At 52.0% G+C, this 15,173-nt stretch overlaps 1 protein-coding gene across 1 annotated transcript in view; it reads left to right on the top strand.

Moving 5' to 3' along the window:
• LOC115126704 (high affinity cationic amino acid transporter 1-like) overlaps positions 1-15,173 on the top strand; it is a 100,672-nt gene that overhangs the window by 66,385 nt on the left and 19,114 nt on the right. Inside the window, exon 9 of the mRNA XM_065024020.1 lies at positions 13,489-13,591. Within this exon, the coding sequence (XP_064880092.1) occupies positions 13,489-13,591 (103 nt within the window). The remainder of the gene's footprint in view (positions 1-13,488; positions 13,592-15,173) is intronic.

Consider the following 15,173-nt stretch of genomic DNA (forward strand, 5'->3'; position numbering starts at 1 on the left):
TGTCTCTCCCCCAGCTATCATGGTCTTATGGCCTTTCTGTCTCTCCCCCAGCTATCATGGCCTTTCTGTCTCTCCCCCAGCTATCATGGTCTTATGGCCTTTCTGTCTCTCCCCCAGCTATCACGGCCTTTCTGTCTCTCCCCCAGCTATCATGGTCTTATGCCCTTTCTGTCTCTCCTCCAGCTATCACGGCCTTTCTGTACTCCCCCAGCTATCATGGTCTTATGCCCTTTCTGTCCCTCCCCCAGCTATCATGGCCTTTCTGTCTCTCCCCCAGCTATCATGGCCTTTCTGTCTCTCCCCCAGCTATCATGGCCTTTCTGTCTCTCCCCCAGCTATCATGGCATTTCTGTCTCTCCTCCAGCTATCATGGCCTTGCTGTCTCTCCCCCAGCTATCATGGCCTTTCTGTCTCTCCCCCAGCTATCATGGCCTTTCTGTCTCTCGCCCAGCTATCATGGCCTTGCTGTCCCTCCCCCAGCTATCATGGCCTTGCTGTCTCTCCTCCAGCTATCATGGCCATTCTGTCTCTCACCCAGCTATCATGGCCTTTCTGTCTCTCCTCCAGCTATCATGGCCTTGCTGTCTCTCCCCCAGCTATCATGGCCTTTCTGTCTCTCCCCAGCTATCATGGCCTTTCTGTCTCTCCCCCAGCTATCATGGCCTTTCTGTATCTCCCCCAGCTATCATTGCCTTATGGCCTTTCTGTCTCTGCCCCAGCTATCATGGCCTTATGGCCTTTCTGTCTCTCCCCCAACTATCATGGCCTTTCTGTCTCTCCCCCAACTATCATGGCCTTTCTGTCTCTCCCCCAGCTATCATGGCCTTTCTGTCTCTCCCCCAGCTATCATGGCCTTATGGCCTTTCTGTCTCTCCTCCAGCTATCATGGCCTTATGGCCTTTCTGTCTCTCCCGCAGCTATCATGGCCTTTCTGTCTCTCCCCCAACTATAATGGACTTTCTGTCTCTCCTCCAGCTATCATGGCCTTATGGCCTTTCTGTCTCTCCCCCAGCTATAATGGCCTTTCTGTCTCTCCCCCAGCTATCATGGCCTTTCTGTCTCTCCCCCTGCTATCATGGCCTTATGGCCTTTCTGTCTCTCCCCCAGCTATAATGGCCGTTCTGTCTCTCCCCCAGCTATCATGGCCTTTCTGTCTCTCCCCCTGCTATCATGGCCTTTCTGTCTCTCCTCCAGCTATCATGGCCATATGGCCTTTCTGTCCCTCCTCCAGCTATCATGGCCTTTCTGTCTCTCCCCCAGCTATCATTGCCTTATGGCCTTTCTGTCTCTGCCCCAGCTATCATGGCCTTATGGCCTTTCTGTCTCTCCCCCAACTATCATGGCCTTTCTGTCTCTCCCCCAACTATCATGGCCTTTCTGTCTCTCCCCCAGCTATCATGGCCTTTCTGTCTCTCCCCCAGCTATCATGGCCTTATGGCCTTTCTGTCTCTCCTCCAGCTATCATGGCCTTATGGCCTTTCTGTCTCCCCCCAGCTATCATGGCCTTTCTGTCTCTCCCGCAGCTATCATGGCCTTTCTGTCTCTCCCCAGCTATCATGGCCTTTCTGTCTCTCCCCCAGCTATCATTGCCTTATGGCCTTTCTGTCTCTGCCCCAGCTACCATGGCCTTATGGCCTTTCTGTCTCTCCCCCAGCTATCATGGCCTTTCTGTCTCTCCCCCAGCTATCATGGCCTTTCTGTCTCTCCCCCAGCTATCATTGCCTTATGGCCTTTCTGTCTCTCCTCCAGCTATCATGGCCATTCTGTCTCTCACCCAGCTATCATGGCCTTTCTGTCTCTCCTCCAGCTATCATGGCCTTGCTGTCTCTCCCCCAGCTATCATGGCCTTTCTGTCTCTCCCCCAGCTATCATGGCCTTTCTGTCTCTCCTCCAGCTATCATGGCCTTTCTGTCTCTCCTCCAGCTATCATGGCCTTATGGACTTTCTGTCTCTCCCACAGCTCCATTGGCATTTCTGTCTCTCCTCCAGCTATCATGGCCTTTCTGTCTCTCCCCCAGCTATCATGGCCTTGCTGTCTCTCCTCCAGCTATCATGGCCTTTCTGTCTCTCCTCCAGCTATCATGGCCTTTCTGTCTCTCCCCAGCTATCATGGCCTTTCTGTCTCTCCCCCAGCTATCATGGCCTTTCTGTCTCTCCCCCAGCTATCATGGCCTTTCTGTCTCTCCCCCAGCTATCATGGCCTTTCTGTCTCTCCCCCAGCTATCATGGCCTTTCTGTCTCTCCCCCAGCTATCATTGCCTTATGGCCTTTCTGTCTCTGCCCCAGCTATCATGGCCTTATGGCCTTTCTGTCTCTCCCCCAACTATCATGGCCTTTCTGTCTCTCCCCCAACTATCATGGCCTTTCTGTCTCTCCCCCAGCTATCATGGCCTTTCTGTCTCTCCCCCAGCTATCATGGCCTTATGGCCTTTCTGTCTCTCCTCCAGCTATCATGGCCTTATGGCCTTTCTGTCTCTCCCCAGCTATCATGGCCTTTCTGTCTCTCCCCCAACTATAATGGACTTTCTGTCTCTCCTCCAGCTATCATGGCCTTATGGCCTTTCTGTCTCTCCCCCAGCTATAATGGCCTTTCTGTCTCTCCCCCAGCTATCATGGCCTTTCTGTCTCTCCCCCTGCTATCATGGCCTTTCTGTCTCTCCTCCAGCTATCATGGCCATATGGCCTTTCTGTCCCTCCTCCAGCTATCATGGCCTTTCTGTCTCTCCCCCAGCTATCATTGCCTTATGGCCTTTCTGTCTCTCCCCCAGCTATCATGGCCTTATGGCCTTTCTGTCTCTCCCCAACTATCATGGCCTTTCTGTCTCTCCCCAACTATCATGGCCTTTCTGTCTCTCCCCCAGCTATCATGGCCTTTCTGTCTCTCCCCAGCTATCATGGCCTTATGGCCTTTCTGTCTCTCCTCCAGCTATCATGGCCATATGGCCTTTCTGTCTGTCTCCCCAGCTATCATGGCCTTTCTGTCTCTCCCCAGCTATCATGGCCTTTCTGTCTCTCCCCAGCTATCATGGCCTTTCTGTCTCTCCCCCAGCTATCATTGCCTTATGGCCTTTCTCTCTCTGCCCCAGCTATCATGGCCTTATGGCCTTTCTGTCTCTCCCCAGCTATCATGGCCTTTCTGTCTCTCCCCAGCTATCATGGCCTTTCTGTCTCTCCCCCAGCTATCATTGCCTTATGGCCTTTCTGTCTCTCCCCAGCTATAATGGCCTTATGGCCTTTCTGTCTCTCCCCAGCTATCATTGCCTTATGGCCTTTCTGTCTCTCCCCCAGCTATCATGGCCTTATGGCCTTTCTGTCTCTCCCCCAGCTATCATGGCCTTTCTGTCTCTCCCCCAGCTATCATGGCCTTTCTGTCTCTCCCCCAGCTATCATTGCCTTATGGCCTTTCTGTCTCTGCCCCAGCTATAATGGCCTTATGGCCTTTCTGTCTCTCCCCCAGCTATCATTGCCTTATGGCCTTTCTGTCTCTGCCCCAGCTATCATGGCCTTATGGCCTTTCTGTCTCTCCCCCAACTATCATGGCCTTTCTGTCTCTCCCCCAACTATCATGGCCTTTCTGTCTCTCCCCCAGCTATCATTGCCTTATGGCCTTTCTGTCTCTGCCCCAGCTATCATGGCCTTATGGCCTTTCTGTCTCTCCCCCAGCTATCATGGCTTTATGGCCTTTCTGTCTCTCCTCCAGCTATCATGGCCTTATGGCCTTTCTGTCTCTCCCCCAGCTATCATGGCCTTTCTGTCTCTGCCCCAGCTATCATGGCCTTATGGCCTTTCTGTCTCTCCCCAGCTATCATGGCCTTTCTGTCTCTCCCCAGCTATCATGGCCTTTCTGTCTCTCCCCCAGCTATCATGGCCTTTCTGTCTCTCCCACAGCTCCATTGGCATTTCTGTCTCTCCTCCAGCTATCATGGCCATATGGCCTTTCTGTCCCTCCTCCAGCTATCATGGCCTTTCTGTCTCTCCCCAGCTATCATGGTCTTATGGCCTTTCTGTCTCTCCCCCAGCTATCATGGCCTTTCTGTCTCTCCCCAGCTATCATGGTCTTATGGCCTTTCTGTCTCTCCCCCAGCTATCACGGCCTTCCTGTCTCTCCCCCAGCTATCATGGTCTTATGCCCTTTCTGTCTCTCCTCCAGCTATCATGGCCTTTCTGTCTCTCCCCCAGCTATCATGGCCGTTCTGTCTCTCCCCCAGCTATCATGGCCTTATCACCTTTCTGTCCCTCCCCCAGCTATCATGGCCTTTCTGTCTCTCCCCCAGCTATCATGGCCTTTCTGTCTCTCCCCAGCTATCATGGCCTTTCTGTCTCTCCCCCAGCTATCATGGCCTTTCTGTCTCTCCTCCAGCTATCATGGCCTTGCTGTCTCTCCCCCAGCTATCATGGCCTTTCTGTCTCTCCCCCAGCTATCATGGCCTTTCTGTCTCTCCCCCAGCTATCATGGCCTTGCTGTCCCTCCCCCAGCTATCATGGCCTTGCTGTCTCTCCTCCAGCTATCATGGCCTTTCTGTCTCTCCCCCAGCTATCATGGCCTTTCTGTCTCTCCTCCAGCTATCATGGCCTTGCTGTCTCTCCCCCAGCTATCATGGCCTTTCTGTCTCTCCCCCAGCTATCATGGCCTTTCTGTCTCTCCTCCAGCTATCATGGCCTTTCTGTCTCTCCCCCAGCTATCATTACCTTATGGACTTTCTGTCTCTCCCACAGCTCCATTGGCATTTCTGTCTCTCCTCCAGCTATCATGGCCTTTCTGTCTCTCCCCAGCTATCATGGCCTTGCTGTCTCTCCTCCAGCTATCATGGCCTTTCTGTCTCTCCTCCAGCTATCATGGCCTTTCTGTCTCTCCCCAGCTATCATGGCCTTTCTGTCTCTCCCCCAGCTATCATGGCCTTTCTGTCTCTCCCCCAGCTATCATGGCCTTTCTGTCTCTCCCCAGCTATCATGGCCTTTCTGTCTCTCCCCAGCTATCATGGCCTTTCTGTATCTCCCCCAGCTATCATTGCCTTATGGCCTTTCTGTCTCTGCCCCAGCTATCATGGCCTTATGGCCTTTCTGTCTCTCCCCCAACTATCATGGCCTTTCTGTCTCTCCCCAACTATCATGGCCTTTCTGTCTCTCCCCAGCTATCATGGCCTTTCTGTCTCTCCCCCAGCTATCATCATGGCCTTTCTGTCTCTCCTCCAGCTATCATGGCCTTATGGCCTTTCTGTCTCTCCCCCAGCTATCATGGCCTTATGGCCTTTCTGTCTCCCCCCAGCTATCATGGCCTTTCTGTCTCTCCCGCAGCTATCATGGCCTTTCTGTCTCTCCCCCAACTATAATGGACTTTCTGTCTCTCCTCCAGCTATCATGGCCTTATGGCCTTTCTGTCTCTCCCCCAGCTATAATGGCCTTTCTGTCTCTCCCCCAGCTATCATGGCCTTTCTGTCTCTCCCCCTGCTATCATGGCCTTTCTGTCTCTCCTCCAGCTATCATGGCCATATGGCCTTTCTGTCCCTCCTCCAGCTATCATGGCCTTTCTGTCCCTCCTCCAGCTATCATGGCCTTTCTGTCTCTCCCCCAGCTATCATTGCCTTATGGCCTTTCTGTCTCTGCCCCAGCTATCATGGCCTTATGGCCTTTCTGTCTCTCCCCCAACTATCATGGCCTTTCTGTCTCTCCCCCAACTATCATGGCCTTTCTGTCTCTCCCCCAGCTATCATGGCCTTTCTGACTCTCCCCCAGCTATCATGGCCTTATGGCCTTTCTGTCTCTCCTCCAGCTATCATGGCCTTATGGCCTTTCTGTCTCCCCCCAGCTATCATGGCCTTTCTGTCTCTCCCCCAGCTATCATGGCCTTTCTGTCTCTCCCCAGCTATCATGGCCTTTCTGTCTCTCCCCCAGCTATCATGGCCTTTCTGTCTCTCCTCCAGCTATCATGGCCTTTCTGTCTCTCCCCCAGCTATCATGGCCTTTCTGTCTCTCCCCCAGCTATCATGGCCTTTCTGTCTCTCCCCCAGCTATCATGGCCTTGCTGTCCCTCCCCCAGCTATCATGGCCTTTCTGTCTCTCCTCCAGCTATCATGGCCTTGCTGTCTCTCCCCCAGCTTTCATGGCCTTTCTGTCTCTCCCCCAGCTATCATGGCCTTTCTGTCTCTCCTCCAGCTATCATTACCTTATGGACTTTCTGTCTCTCCCACAGCTCCATTGGCATTTCTGTCTCTCCTCCAGCTATCATGGCCTTTCTGTCTCTCCCCAGCTATCATGGCCTTTCTGTCTCTCCTCCAGCTATCATGGCCTTTCTGTCTCTCCTCCAGCTATCATGGCCTTTCTGTCTCTCCCAGCTATCATCTCCCCCAGCTATCATGGCCTTTCTGTCTCTTCCCCAGCTATCATGGCCTTTCTGTCTCTCCCCAGCTATCATGGCCTTTCTGTCTCTCCCCAGCTATCATGGCCTTTCTGTCTCTCCCCAGCTATCATTGCCTTATGGCCTTTCTGTCTCTGCCCCAGCTATCATGGCCTTATGGCCTTTCTGTCTCTCCCCAGCTATCATGGCCTTTCTGTCTCTCCCCCAACTATCATGGCCTTTCTGTCTCTCCCCAGCTATCATGGCCTTTCTGTCTCTCCCCCAGCTATCATGGCCTTATGGCCTTTCTGTCTCTCCTCCAGCTATCATGGCCTTATGGCCTTTCTGTCTCCCCCCAGCTATCATGGCCTTTCTGTCTCTCCCGCAGCTATCATGGCCTTTCTGTCTCTCCCCCAGCTATCATGGCCTTTCTGTCTCTCCTCCAGCTATCATGGCCTTATGGCCTTTCTGTCTCTCCCCCAGCTATCATGGCCTTTCTGTCTCTCCCCCAGCTATCATTACCTTATGGACTTTCTGTCTCTCCCACAGCTCCATTGGCATTTATGTCTCTCCTCCAGCTATCATGGCTTTTATGTCTCTCCCCAGCTATCATGGCCTTGCTGTCTCTCCTCCCAGCTATCCATGGCCTTTCTGTCTCTCCCCCAGCTATCATGGCCTTTCTGTCTCTCCTCCCCCAGCTATCATGGCCTTTCTGTCTCTCCCCAGCTATCATGGCTGTCTTTGGCCTTTCTGTCTCTCCCCAGCTATCATGGCCTTTCTGTCTCTCCCCAGCTATCATGGCCTTTCTGTCTCTCCCCAGCTATCATTGCCTTATGGCCTTTCTGTCTCTGCCCCAGCTATCATGGCCTTATGGCCTTTCTGTCTCTCCCCCAACTATCATGGCCTTTCTGTCTCTCCCCAACTATCATGGCCTTTCTGTCTCTCCCCCAGCTATCATGGCCTTTCTGTCTCCCCCAGCTATCATGGCCTTATGGCCTTTCTGTCTCTCCTCCAGCTCATGGCCATGGCCTTTCTGTCTCCCCAGCTATCATGGCCTTATGGCCTTTCTGTCTCCCCAGCTATCATGGCCTTTCTGTCTCTCCCCAGCTATCATGGCCTTTCTGTCTGTCTCTCCCCCAACTATAATGGCCTTTCTGTCTCTCCTCCAGCTATCATGGCCTTATGGCCTTTCTGTCTCTCCCCCAGCTATAATGGCCTTTCTGTCTCCCCCAGCTATCATGGCCTTTCTGTCTCTCCCCTGCTATCATGGCCTTTCTGTCTCTCATCCAGCTATCATGGCCTTTCTGCCTATATGGCCTTTCTGTCCCTCCTCCAGCTATCATGGCCTTTCTGTCTCTCCCCCAGCTATCATTGCCTTATGGCCTTTCTGTCTCTGCCCCAGCTATCATGGCCTTATGGCCTTTCTGTCTCTCCCCCAACTATCATGGCCTTTCTGTCTCTCCCCCAACTATCATGGCCTTTCTGTCTCTCCCCAGCTATCATGGCCTTTCTGTCTCTCCCCCAGCTATCATGGCCTTATGGCCTTTCTGTCTCTCCTCCAGCTATCATGGCCTTATGGCCTTTCTGTCTCCCCCCAGCTATCATGGCCTTTCTGTCTCTCCCGCAGCTATCATGGCCTTTCTGTCTCTCCCCCAACTATAATGGACTTTCTGTCTCTCCTCCAGCTATCATGGCCTTATGGCCTTTCTGTCTCTCCCCCAGCTATAATGGCCTTTCTGTCTCTCCCCCAGCTATCATGGCCTTTCTGTCTCTCCCCCAGCTATCATGGCCTTTCTGTCTCTCCTCCAGCTATCATGGCCATATGGCCTTTCTGTCCCTCCTCCAGCTATCATGGCCTTTCTGTCTCTCCCCCAGCTATCATGGTCTTATGGCCTTTCTGTCTCTCCCCCAGCTATCATGGCCTTTCTGTCTCTCCCCCAGCTATCATGGTCTTATGGCCTTTCTGTCTCTCCCCCAGCTATCACGGCCTTCCTGTCTCTCCCCCAGCTATCATGGTCTTATGCCCTTTCTGTCTCTCCTCCAGCTATCATGGCCTTTCTGTCTCTCCCCCAGCTATCATGGCCGTTCTGTCTCTCCCCCAGCTATCATGGCCTTATCACCTTTCTGTCCCTCCCCAGCCAGCCTTTCTGTCTCTCCCCAGCTATCATGGCCTTTCTGTCTCTCCCCCAGCTATCATGGCCTTTCTGTCTCTCCTCCAGCTATCATGGCCTTGCTGTCTCTCCCCCAGCTATCATGGCCTTTCTGTCTCTCCCCAGCTATCATGGCCTTTCTGTCTCTCCCCCAGCTATCATGGCCTTGCCTTTCTGTCCTCCCCCAGCTATCATGGCCTTGCTGTCTCTCCTCCAGCTATCATGGCCTTTCTGTCTCTCCCCCAGCTATCATGGCCTTTCTGTCTCTCCTCCAGCTATCATGGCCTTGCTGTCTCTCCCCCAGCTTTCATGGCCTTTCTGTCTCTCCCCCAGCTATCATGGCCTTTCTGTCTCTCCTCCAGCTATCATGGCCTTTCTGTCTCTCCCCAGCTATCATTGGCCTTATGGACTTTCTGTCTCTCCCACAGCTCCATTGGCATTTCTGTCTCTCCTCCAGCTATCATGGCCTTTCTGTCTCTCCCCCAGCTATCATGGCCTTTCTGTCTCTCCCCCAGCTATCATGGCCTTTCTGTCTCTCCTCCAGCTATCATGGCCATATGGCCTTTCTGTCTCTCCCCCAGCTATCATGGCCTTTCTGTCTCTCCCCCAGCTATCATGGCCTTTCTGTCTCTCCCACAGCTCCATTGGCATTTCTGTCTCTCCTCCAGCTATCATGGCCATCATGGCCTTTCTGTCCCTCCTCCAGCTATCATGGCCTTTCTGTCTCTCCCCCAGCTATCATGGTCTTATGGCCTTTCTGTCTCTCCCCCAGCTATCATGGCCTTTCTGTCTCTCCCCCAGCTATCATGGTCTTATGGCCTTTCTGTCTCTCCCCCAGCTATCATGGCCTTCCTGTCTCTCCCCCAGCTATCATGGTCTTATGCCCTTTCTGTCTCTCCTCCAGCTATCATGGCCTTTCTGTCTCTCCCCAGCTATCATCTGTTCTGTCTCTCCCCCAGCTATCATGGCCTTATCTTTCTGTCCCTCCCCAGCTATCATGGCCTTTCTGTCTCTCCCCCAGCTATCATGGCCTTTCTGTCTCTCCCCAGCTATCATGGCCTTTCTGTCTCTCCTCCAGCTATCATGGCCTTTCTGTCTCTCCCCCAGCTATCATGGCCTTTCTGTCTCTCCCCAGCTATCATGGCCTTTCTGTCTCTCCCCAGCTATCATGGCCTTTCTGTCTCTCCCCAGCTATCATGGCCTTTCTGTCTCTCCCCCAGCTATCATGGCCTTTCTGTCTCTCCTCCAGCTTTCATGGCCTTTCTGTCTCTCCCCCAGCTATCATGGCCTTTCTGTCTCTCCTCCCCAGCTATCATGGCCTTTCTGTCTCTCCCCCAGCTATCTCTCCCCCAGCTTGCCTTATGGACTTTCTGTCTCTCCCACAGCTCCATTGGCTTATGGCATTTCTGTCTCTCCTCCAGCGATCATGGCCTTTCTGTCTCTCCCCCAGCTATCATGGCCTTGCTGTCTCTCCTCCAGCTATCATGGCCTTTCTGTCTCTCCTCCAGCTATCATGGCCGTTCTGTCTCTCCCCCAGCTATCATGGCCTTTCTGTCTCTTCCCCAGCTATCATGGCCTTTCTGTCTCTCCCCCAGCTATCATGGCCTTTCTGTCTCTCCCCCAGCTATCATTGCCTTATGGCCTTTCTGTCTCTGCCCCAGCTATCATGGCCTTATGGCCTTTCTGTCTCTCCCCAACTATCATGGCCTTTCTGTCTCTCCCCAGCTATCATGGCCTTTCTGTCTCTCCCCAGCTATCATGGCCTTTCTGTCTCTCCCCCAGCTATCATGGCCTTATCTTTCTGTCTCCCCCAGCTATCATGGCCTTTCTGTCTCTCCCCAGCTATCATGGCCTTTCTGTCTCTCCCCAATCTATAATTTACTTTCTGTCTCTCCTCCAGCTATCATGGCCTTATGGCCTTTCTGTCTCTCCCCAGCTATCATGGCCTTTCTGTCTCTCCCCAGCTATCATGGCCTTTCTGTCTCTCCCCCAGCTATCATGGCCTTTCTGTCTCTCCCCAGCTATCATGGCCATATGGCCTTTCTGTCTCTCCCCAGCTATCATGGCCTTTGCCTTTCTGTCTCTCCCCAGCTATCATGGCCTTTCTGTCTCTCCCCCAGCTCCATTGGCATTTCTGTCTCTCCCCAGCTATCATGGCCATATGGCCTTTCTGTCCCTCCTCCAGCTATCATGGCCTTTCTGTCTCTCCCCAGCTATCATGGTCTTATGGCCTTTCTGTCTCTCCCCCAGCTATCATGGCCTTTCTGTCTCTCCCCCAGCTATCATGGTCATGGCCTTTCTGTCTCTCCCCCAGCTATCATGGCCTTTCTGTCTCTCCCCAGCTATCATGGGCCCTTTCTGTCTCTCCTCCAGCTATCATGGCCTTTCTGTCTCTCCCCCAGCTATCATGGCCTTTCTGTCTCTCCCCAGCTATCATGGCCTTTCTTCTGTCTCTCCCCAGCTATCATGGCCTTTCTGTCTCTCCCCAGCTATCATGGCCTTTCTGTCTCTCCCCCAGCTATCATGGCCTTTCTGTCTCTCCCCAGCTATCATGGCCTTTCTGTCTCTCCCCCAGCTATCATGGCCTTTCTGTCTTCCCCAGCTATCATGGCCTTTCTGTCTCTCCCCAGCTATCATGGCCTTTCTGTCTCTCCCCAGCTATCATGGCCTTTCTGTCTCTCCCCAGCTATCATGGCCTTTCTGTCTCTCCTCCAGCTATCATGGCCTTTCTGTCTCTCCCCCAGCTATCATTATGGCCTTTCTGTCTCTCCCCAGCTATCATGGCCTTTCTGTCTCTCTCCCCAGCTATCATGGCCTTTCTGTCTCTCCCCAGCTATCATGGCCTTTCTGTCTCTCCCCAGCTATCATGGCCTTTCTGTCTCTCCCCAGCTATCATGGCCTTTCTGTCTCTCCCCCAGCTATCATGGCCTTTCTGTCTCTCCCCAGCTATCATGGCCTTTCTGTCCCTGCCCCAGCTATCATGGCCTTTCTGTCTCTCCTCCAGCTATCATGGCCTTTCTGTCTCTCCCCAGCTATCATGGCCTTTCTGTCTCTCCTCCAGCTATCATGGCCTTTCTGTCTCTCCCCCAGCTATCATGGCCTTTCTGTCTCTCCCCAGCTATCATGCCTTTCTGTCTCTCCTCCAGCTATCATGGCCTTTCTGTCTCTCCCCCAGCTATCATGGCCTTTCTGTCTCTCCCAGCTCCATTGGCTTATGGCCTTTCTGCTCCTCCAGCTATCATGGCCTTTCTGTCTCTCCCCCAGCTATCATGGCCTTTCTGTCTCTCCCCAGCTATCATGGCCTTTCTGTCTCTCCTCCAGCTATCATGGCCTTTCTGTCTCTCCCCCAGCTATCATGGCCTTTCTGTCTCTCCCCAGCTATGGCCTTTCTGTCTCTCCCCCAGCTATCATGGCCTTTCTGTCTCTCCCCCAGCTATCATGGCCTTTCTGTCTCTCCCCCAGCTATCATGGCCTTTCTGTCTCTCCCCAGCTATCATGGCCTTTCTGTCTCTCCCCAGCTATCATGCCATGTCTCTCCCCAGCTATAATGGCCTTTCTGTCTCTCCCCCAGCTATCATGGTCTTATTGCCTTTCTGTCTCTCCTCCAGCTATCATGGCCTTTCTGTCTCTCCCCCAGCTATCATGGCCGTTCTGTCTCTCCCCCAGCTATCATTGCCTTATGGACTTTCTGTCTCTCCCACAGCTCCATTGGCATTTCTGTCTCTCCTCCAGCTATCATGGCCTTTCTGTCTCTCCCCCAGCTATCATGGCCTTTCTGTCTCTCCTCCAGCTATCATGGCCTTTCTGTCTCTCCTCCAGCTATCATGACCTTGCTGTCTCTCCCCCAGCTATCATGGCCTTTCTGTCTCTCCCCCAGCTATCATGGCCTTTCTGTCTCTCCCCCAGCTACCGTGGCCTTTCTGTCTCTCCCCCAGCTACCATTGCCTTATGGCCTTTCTGTCTCTCCTCCAGCTATCATGGCCTTTCTGTCTCTCCCCCAACTATCATGGCCTTTCTGTCTCTCCCCCAGCTATCATGGCCTTTCTGTCTCTCCCCCAGCTATCATGGCCTTTCTGTCTCTCCCCCAGCTATCATGGCCTTTCTGTCTCTCTCCCAGCTATCATTGCCTTATGGCCTTTCTGTCTCTCCCCCAGCTATCATGGCCTTTCTGTCTCTCCCCCAACTATCATGGCCTTTCTGTCTCTCCCCAGCTATCATGGCCTTATGGCCTTTCTGTCTCTCCCCCAACTATCATGGCCTTTCTGTCTCTCCTCCAGCTATCATGGCCTTTCTGTCTCTCCCCCAGCTATCATGGCATTTCTGTCCCCCCCCAGCTATCATGGCCTTTCTGTCTCTCCTCCAGCTATCATGGCCTTTCTATCTCTCCCCCAGCTATCATGGCCTTTCTGTCTCTCCTCCAGCTATCATGGCCTTTCTGTCTCTCCTCCAGCAATCATGGCCTTTCTGTCTCTTCCCCAGCTATCATGGCCTTTCTGTCTCTCCTCCAGCTATCATGGCCTTTCTGTCTCTCCCCCAGCTATCATTGCCTTATGGCCTTTCTGTCTCTCCCCCAGCTATCATGGCCTTTCTGTCTCTCCCCCAGCTATCATTGCCTTATGGCCTTTCTGTCTCTCCCCCAGCTACCATGGCCTTTCTGTCTCTCCCCCTGCTATCATGGCCTTTCTGTCTCTCCTCCAGCTATCATGGCCTTATCACCTTTCTGTCTCTCCCCCAGCTATCATGGCCTTTCTGTCTCTCCCCCAGCTATCATTGCCTTATGGCCTTTCTGTCTCTCCCCCAGCTATCATGGCCTTTCTGTCTCTCCCCCAGCTATCATGGCCTTTCTGTCTCTCCCCCAGCTATCATGGCCTTTCTATCTCTCCTCCAGCTATCATGGCCTTTCTGTCTCTCCCCCAGCTATCATGGCCTTTCTATCTCTCCTCCAGCTATCATGGCCTTTCTGTCTCTTCTCCAGCTATCATGGCCTTTCTGTCTCTCCTCCAGCTATCATGGCCTTTCTGTTTGACCTGAAGGACCTGGTAGATCTGATGTCTATTGGTACTCTACTGGCCTACACCCTGGTGGCAGCCTGCGTTCTGGTACTCAGGTTAGTATCCTCAACCCTACACCCTGTGTTCTGGTACTCAGGTTAGTATCCTGAACCCTCGTTCTGCCTGTGTCCTCTAACCCTAAGAGATTGATCCTCGTTCTGACTGTGTCCTCTAAACCTAAGAGATTGATCCTCGTTCTGACTGTGTCCTCTAACCCTAAGAGATTGATCCTCGTTCTGACTGTGTCCTCTAAACCTAAGAGATTGAACGAGGATCAGACTATGTCCTCTAACCTTAAGAGTACTGGCGTGGTAATACTGATGGTCTGTTAACAGAGCAGGTTAAGTGAACTAACGAGGCAGGTTAGGAGAACTAACGCAGCAGGTTAGGAGAACTAACACAGCAGGCTAGGAGAACTTACGTGGCAGGTTAGGAGAACTAACACAGCAGGTTAAAATCAAATCAAATCAAATGTATTTGTCATATACACATGGTTAGCAGATGTTAATGCGAGTGTAGCGAAATGCTTGTGCTTCTAGTTCCAACAATGCAGTGATAACCAACAAGTAATCTAACTAACAATTCTAAAACTACTGTCTTATACACAGTGTAAGGGGATAAAGAATATGTACATAAGGATATATGAATGAGTGATGGTACAGAGCAGCATACAGTAGATGGTATCGAGTACAGTATATACATATGAGATGAGTATGTAGACAAAGTAAATAAAGTGGCATAGTTAAAGTGGCTAGTGATACATGTATTACATAAGGATACAGTCGATGATGTAGAGTACAGTATATACGTATGCATATGAGATGAATAATGTAGGGTAATTTATTTTTATTTTTTTATTTCACCTTTATTTAACCAGGTAGGCTAGTTGAGAACAAGTTCTCATTTGCAACTGCGACCTGGCCAAGATAAAGCATAGCAGTGTGAACAGACAACACAGAGTTACACATGGAGTAAGCAATTAACAAGTCAATAACACAGTAGAAAAAAAAATGGGCAGTCTATATACAATGTGTGCAAAAGGCATGAGGTAGGCGAATAATACAATTTTGCAGATTAACACTGGGGTGATAAATGATCAGATGGTCATGTACAGGTAGAGATATTGGTGTGCAAAAGAGCAGAAAGGTAAATAAATAAATAAAATAAAAAAACAGTATAAAAACAGTATGGGGATGAGGTAGGTGAAAATGGGTGGGCTATTTACCAATAGACTATGTACAGCTGCAGCGATCGGTTAGCTGCTCGGATAGCTGATGTTTGAAGTTGGTGAGGGAGATAAAAGTCTCCAACTTCAGCGATTTTTGCAGTTCATTCCAGTCACAGGCAGCAGAGTACTGGAACGAGAGGCGGCCAAATGAGGTGTTGGCTTTAGGGATGATCAGTGAGATACACCTGCTGGAGCGTGTGCTACGGATGGGTGTTGCCATCGTGACCAGTGAACTGAGATAAGGCGGAGCTTTACCTAGCATGGACTTGTAGATGACCTGGAGCCAGTGGGTCTGGCGACGAATATGTAGCGAGGGCCAGCCGACTAGAGCATACAAGTCGCAGTGGTGGGTGGTATAAGGTGCTTTGGTGACAAAACGGATGGCACTATGATAGACTGCATCCAGTTTG

Source organism: Oncorhynchus nerka, linkage group LG10 (assembly GCF_034236695.1).
Source record: "Oncorhynchus nerka isolate Pitt River linkage group LG10, Oner_Uvic_2.0, whole genome shotgun sequence".
Taxonomy (NCBI): domain Eukaryota; kingdom Metazoa; phylum Chordata; class Actinopteri; order Salmoniformes; family Salmonidae; genus Oncorhynchus; species Oncorhynchus nerka.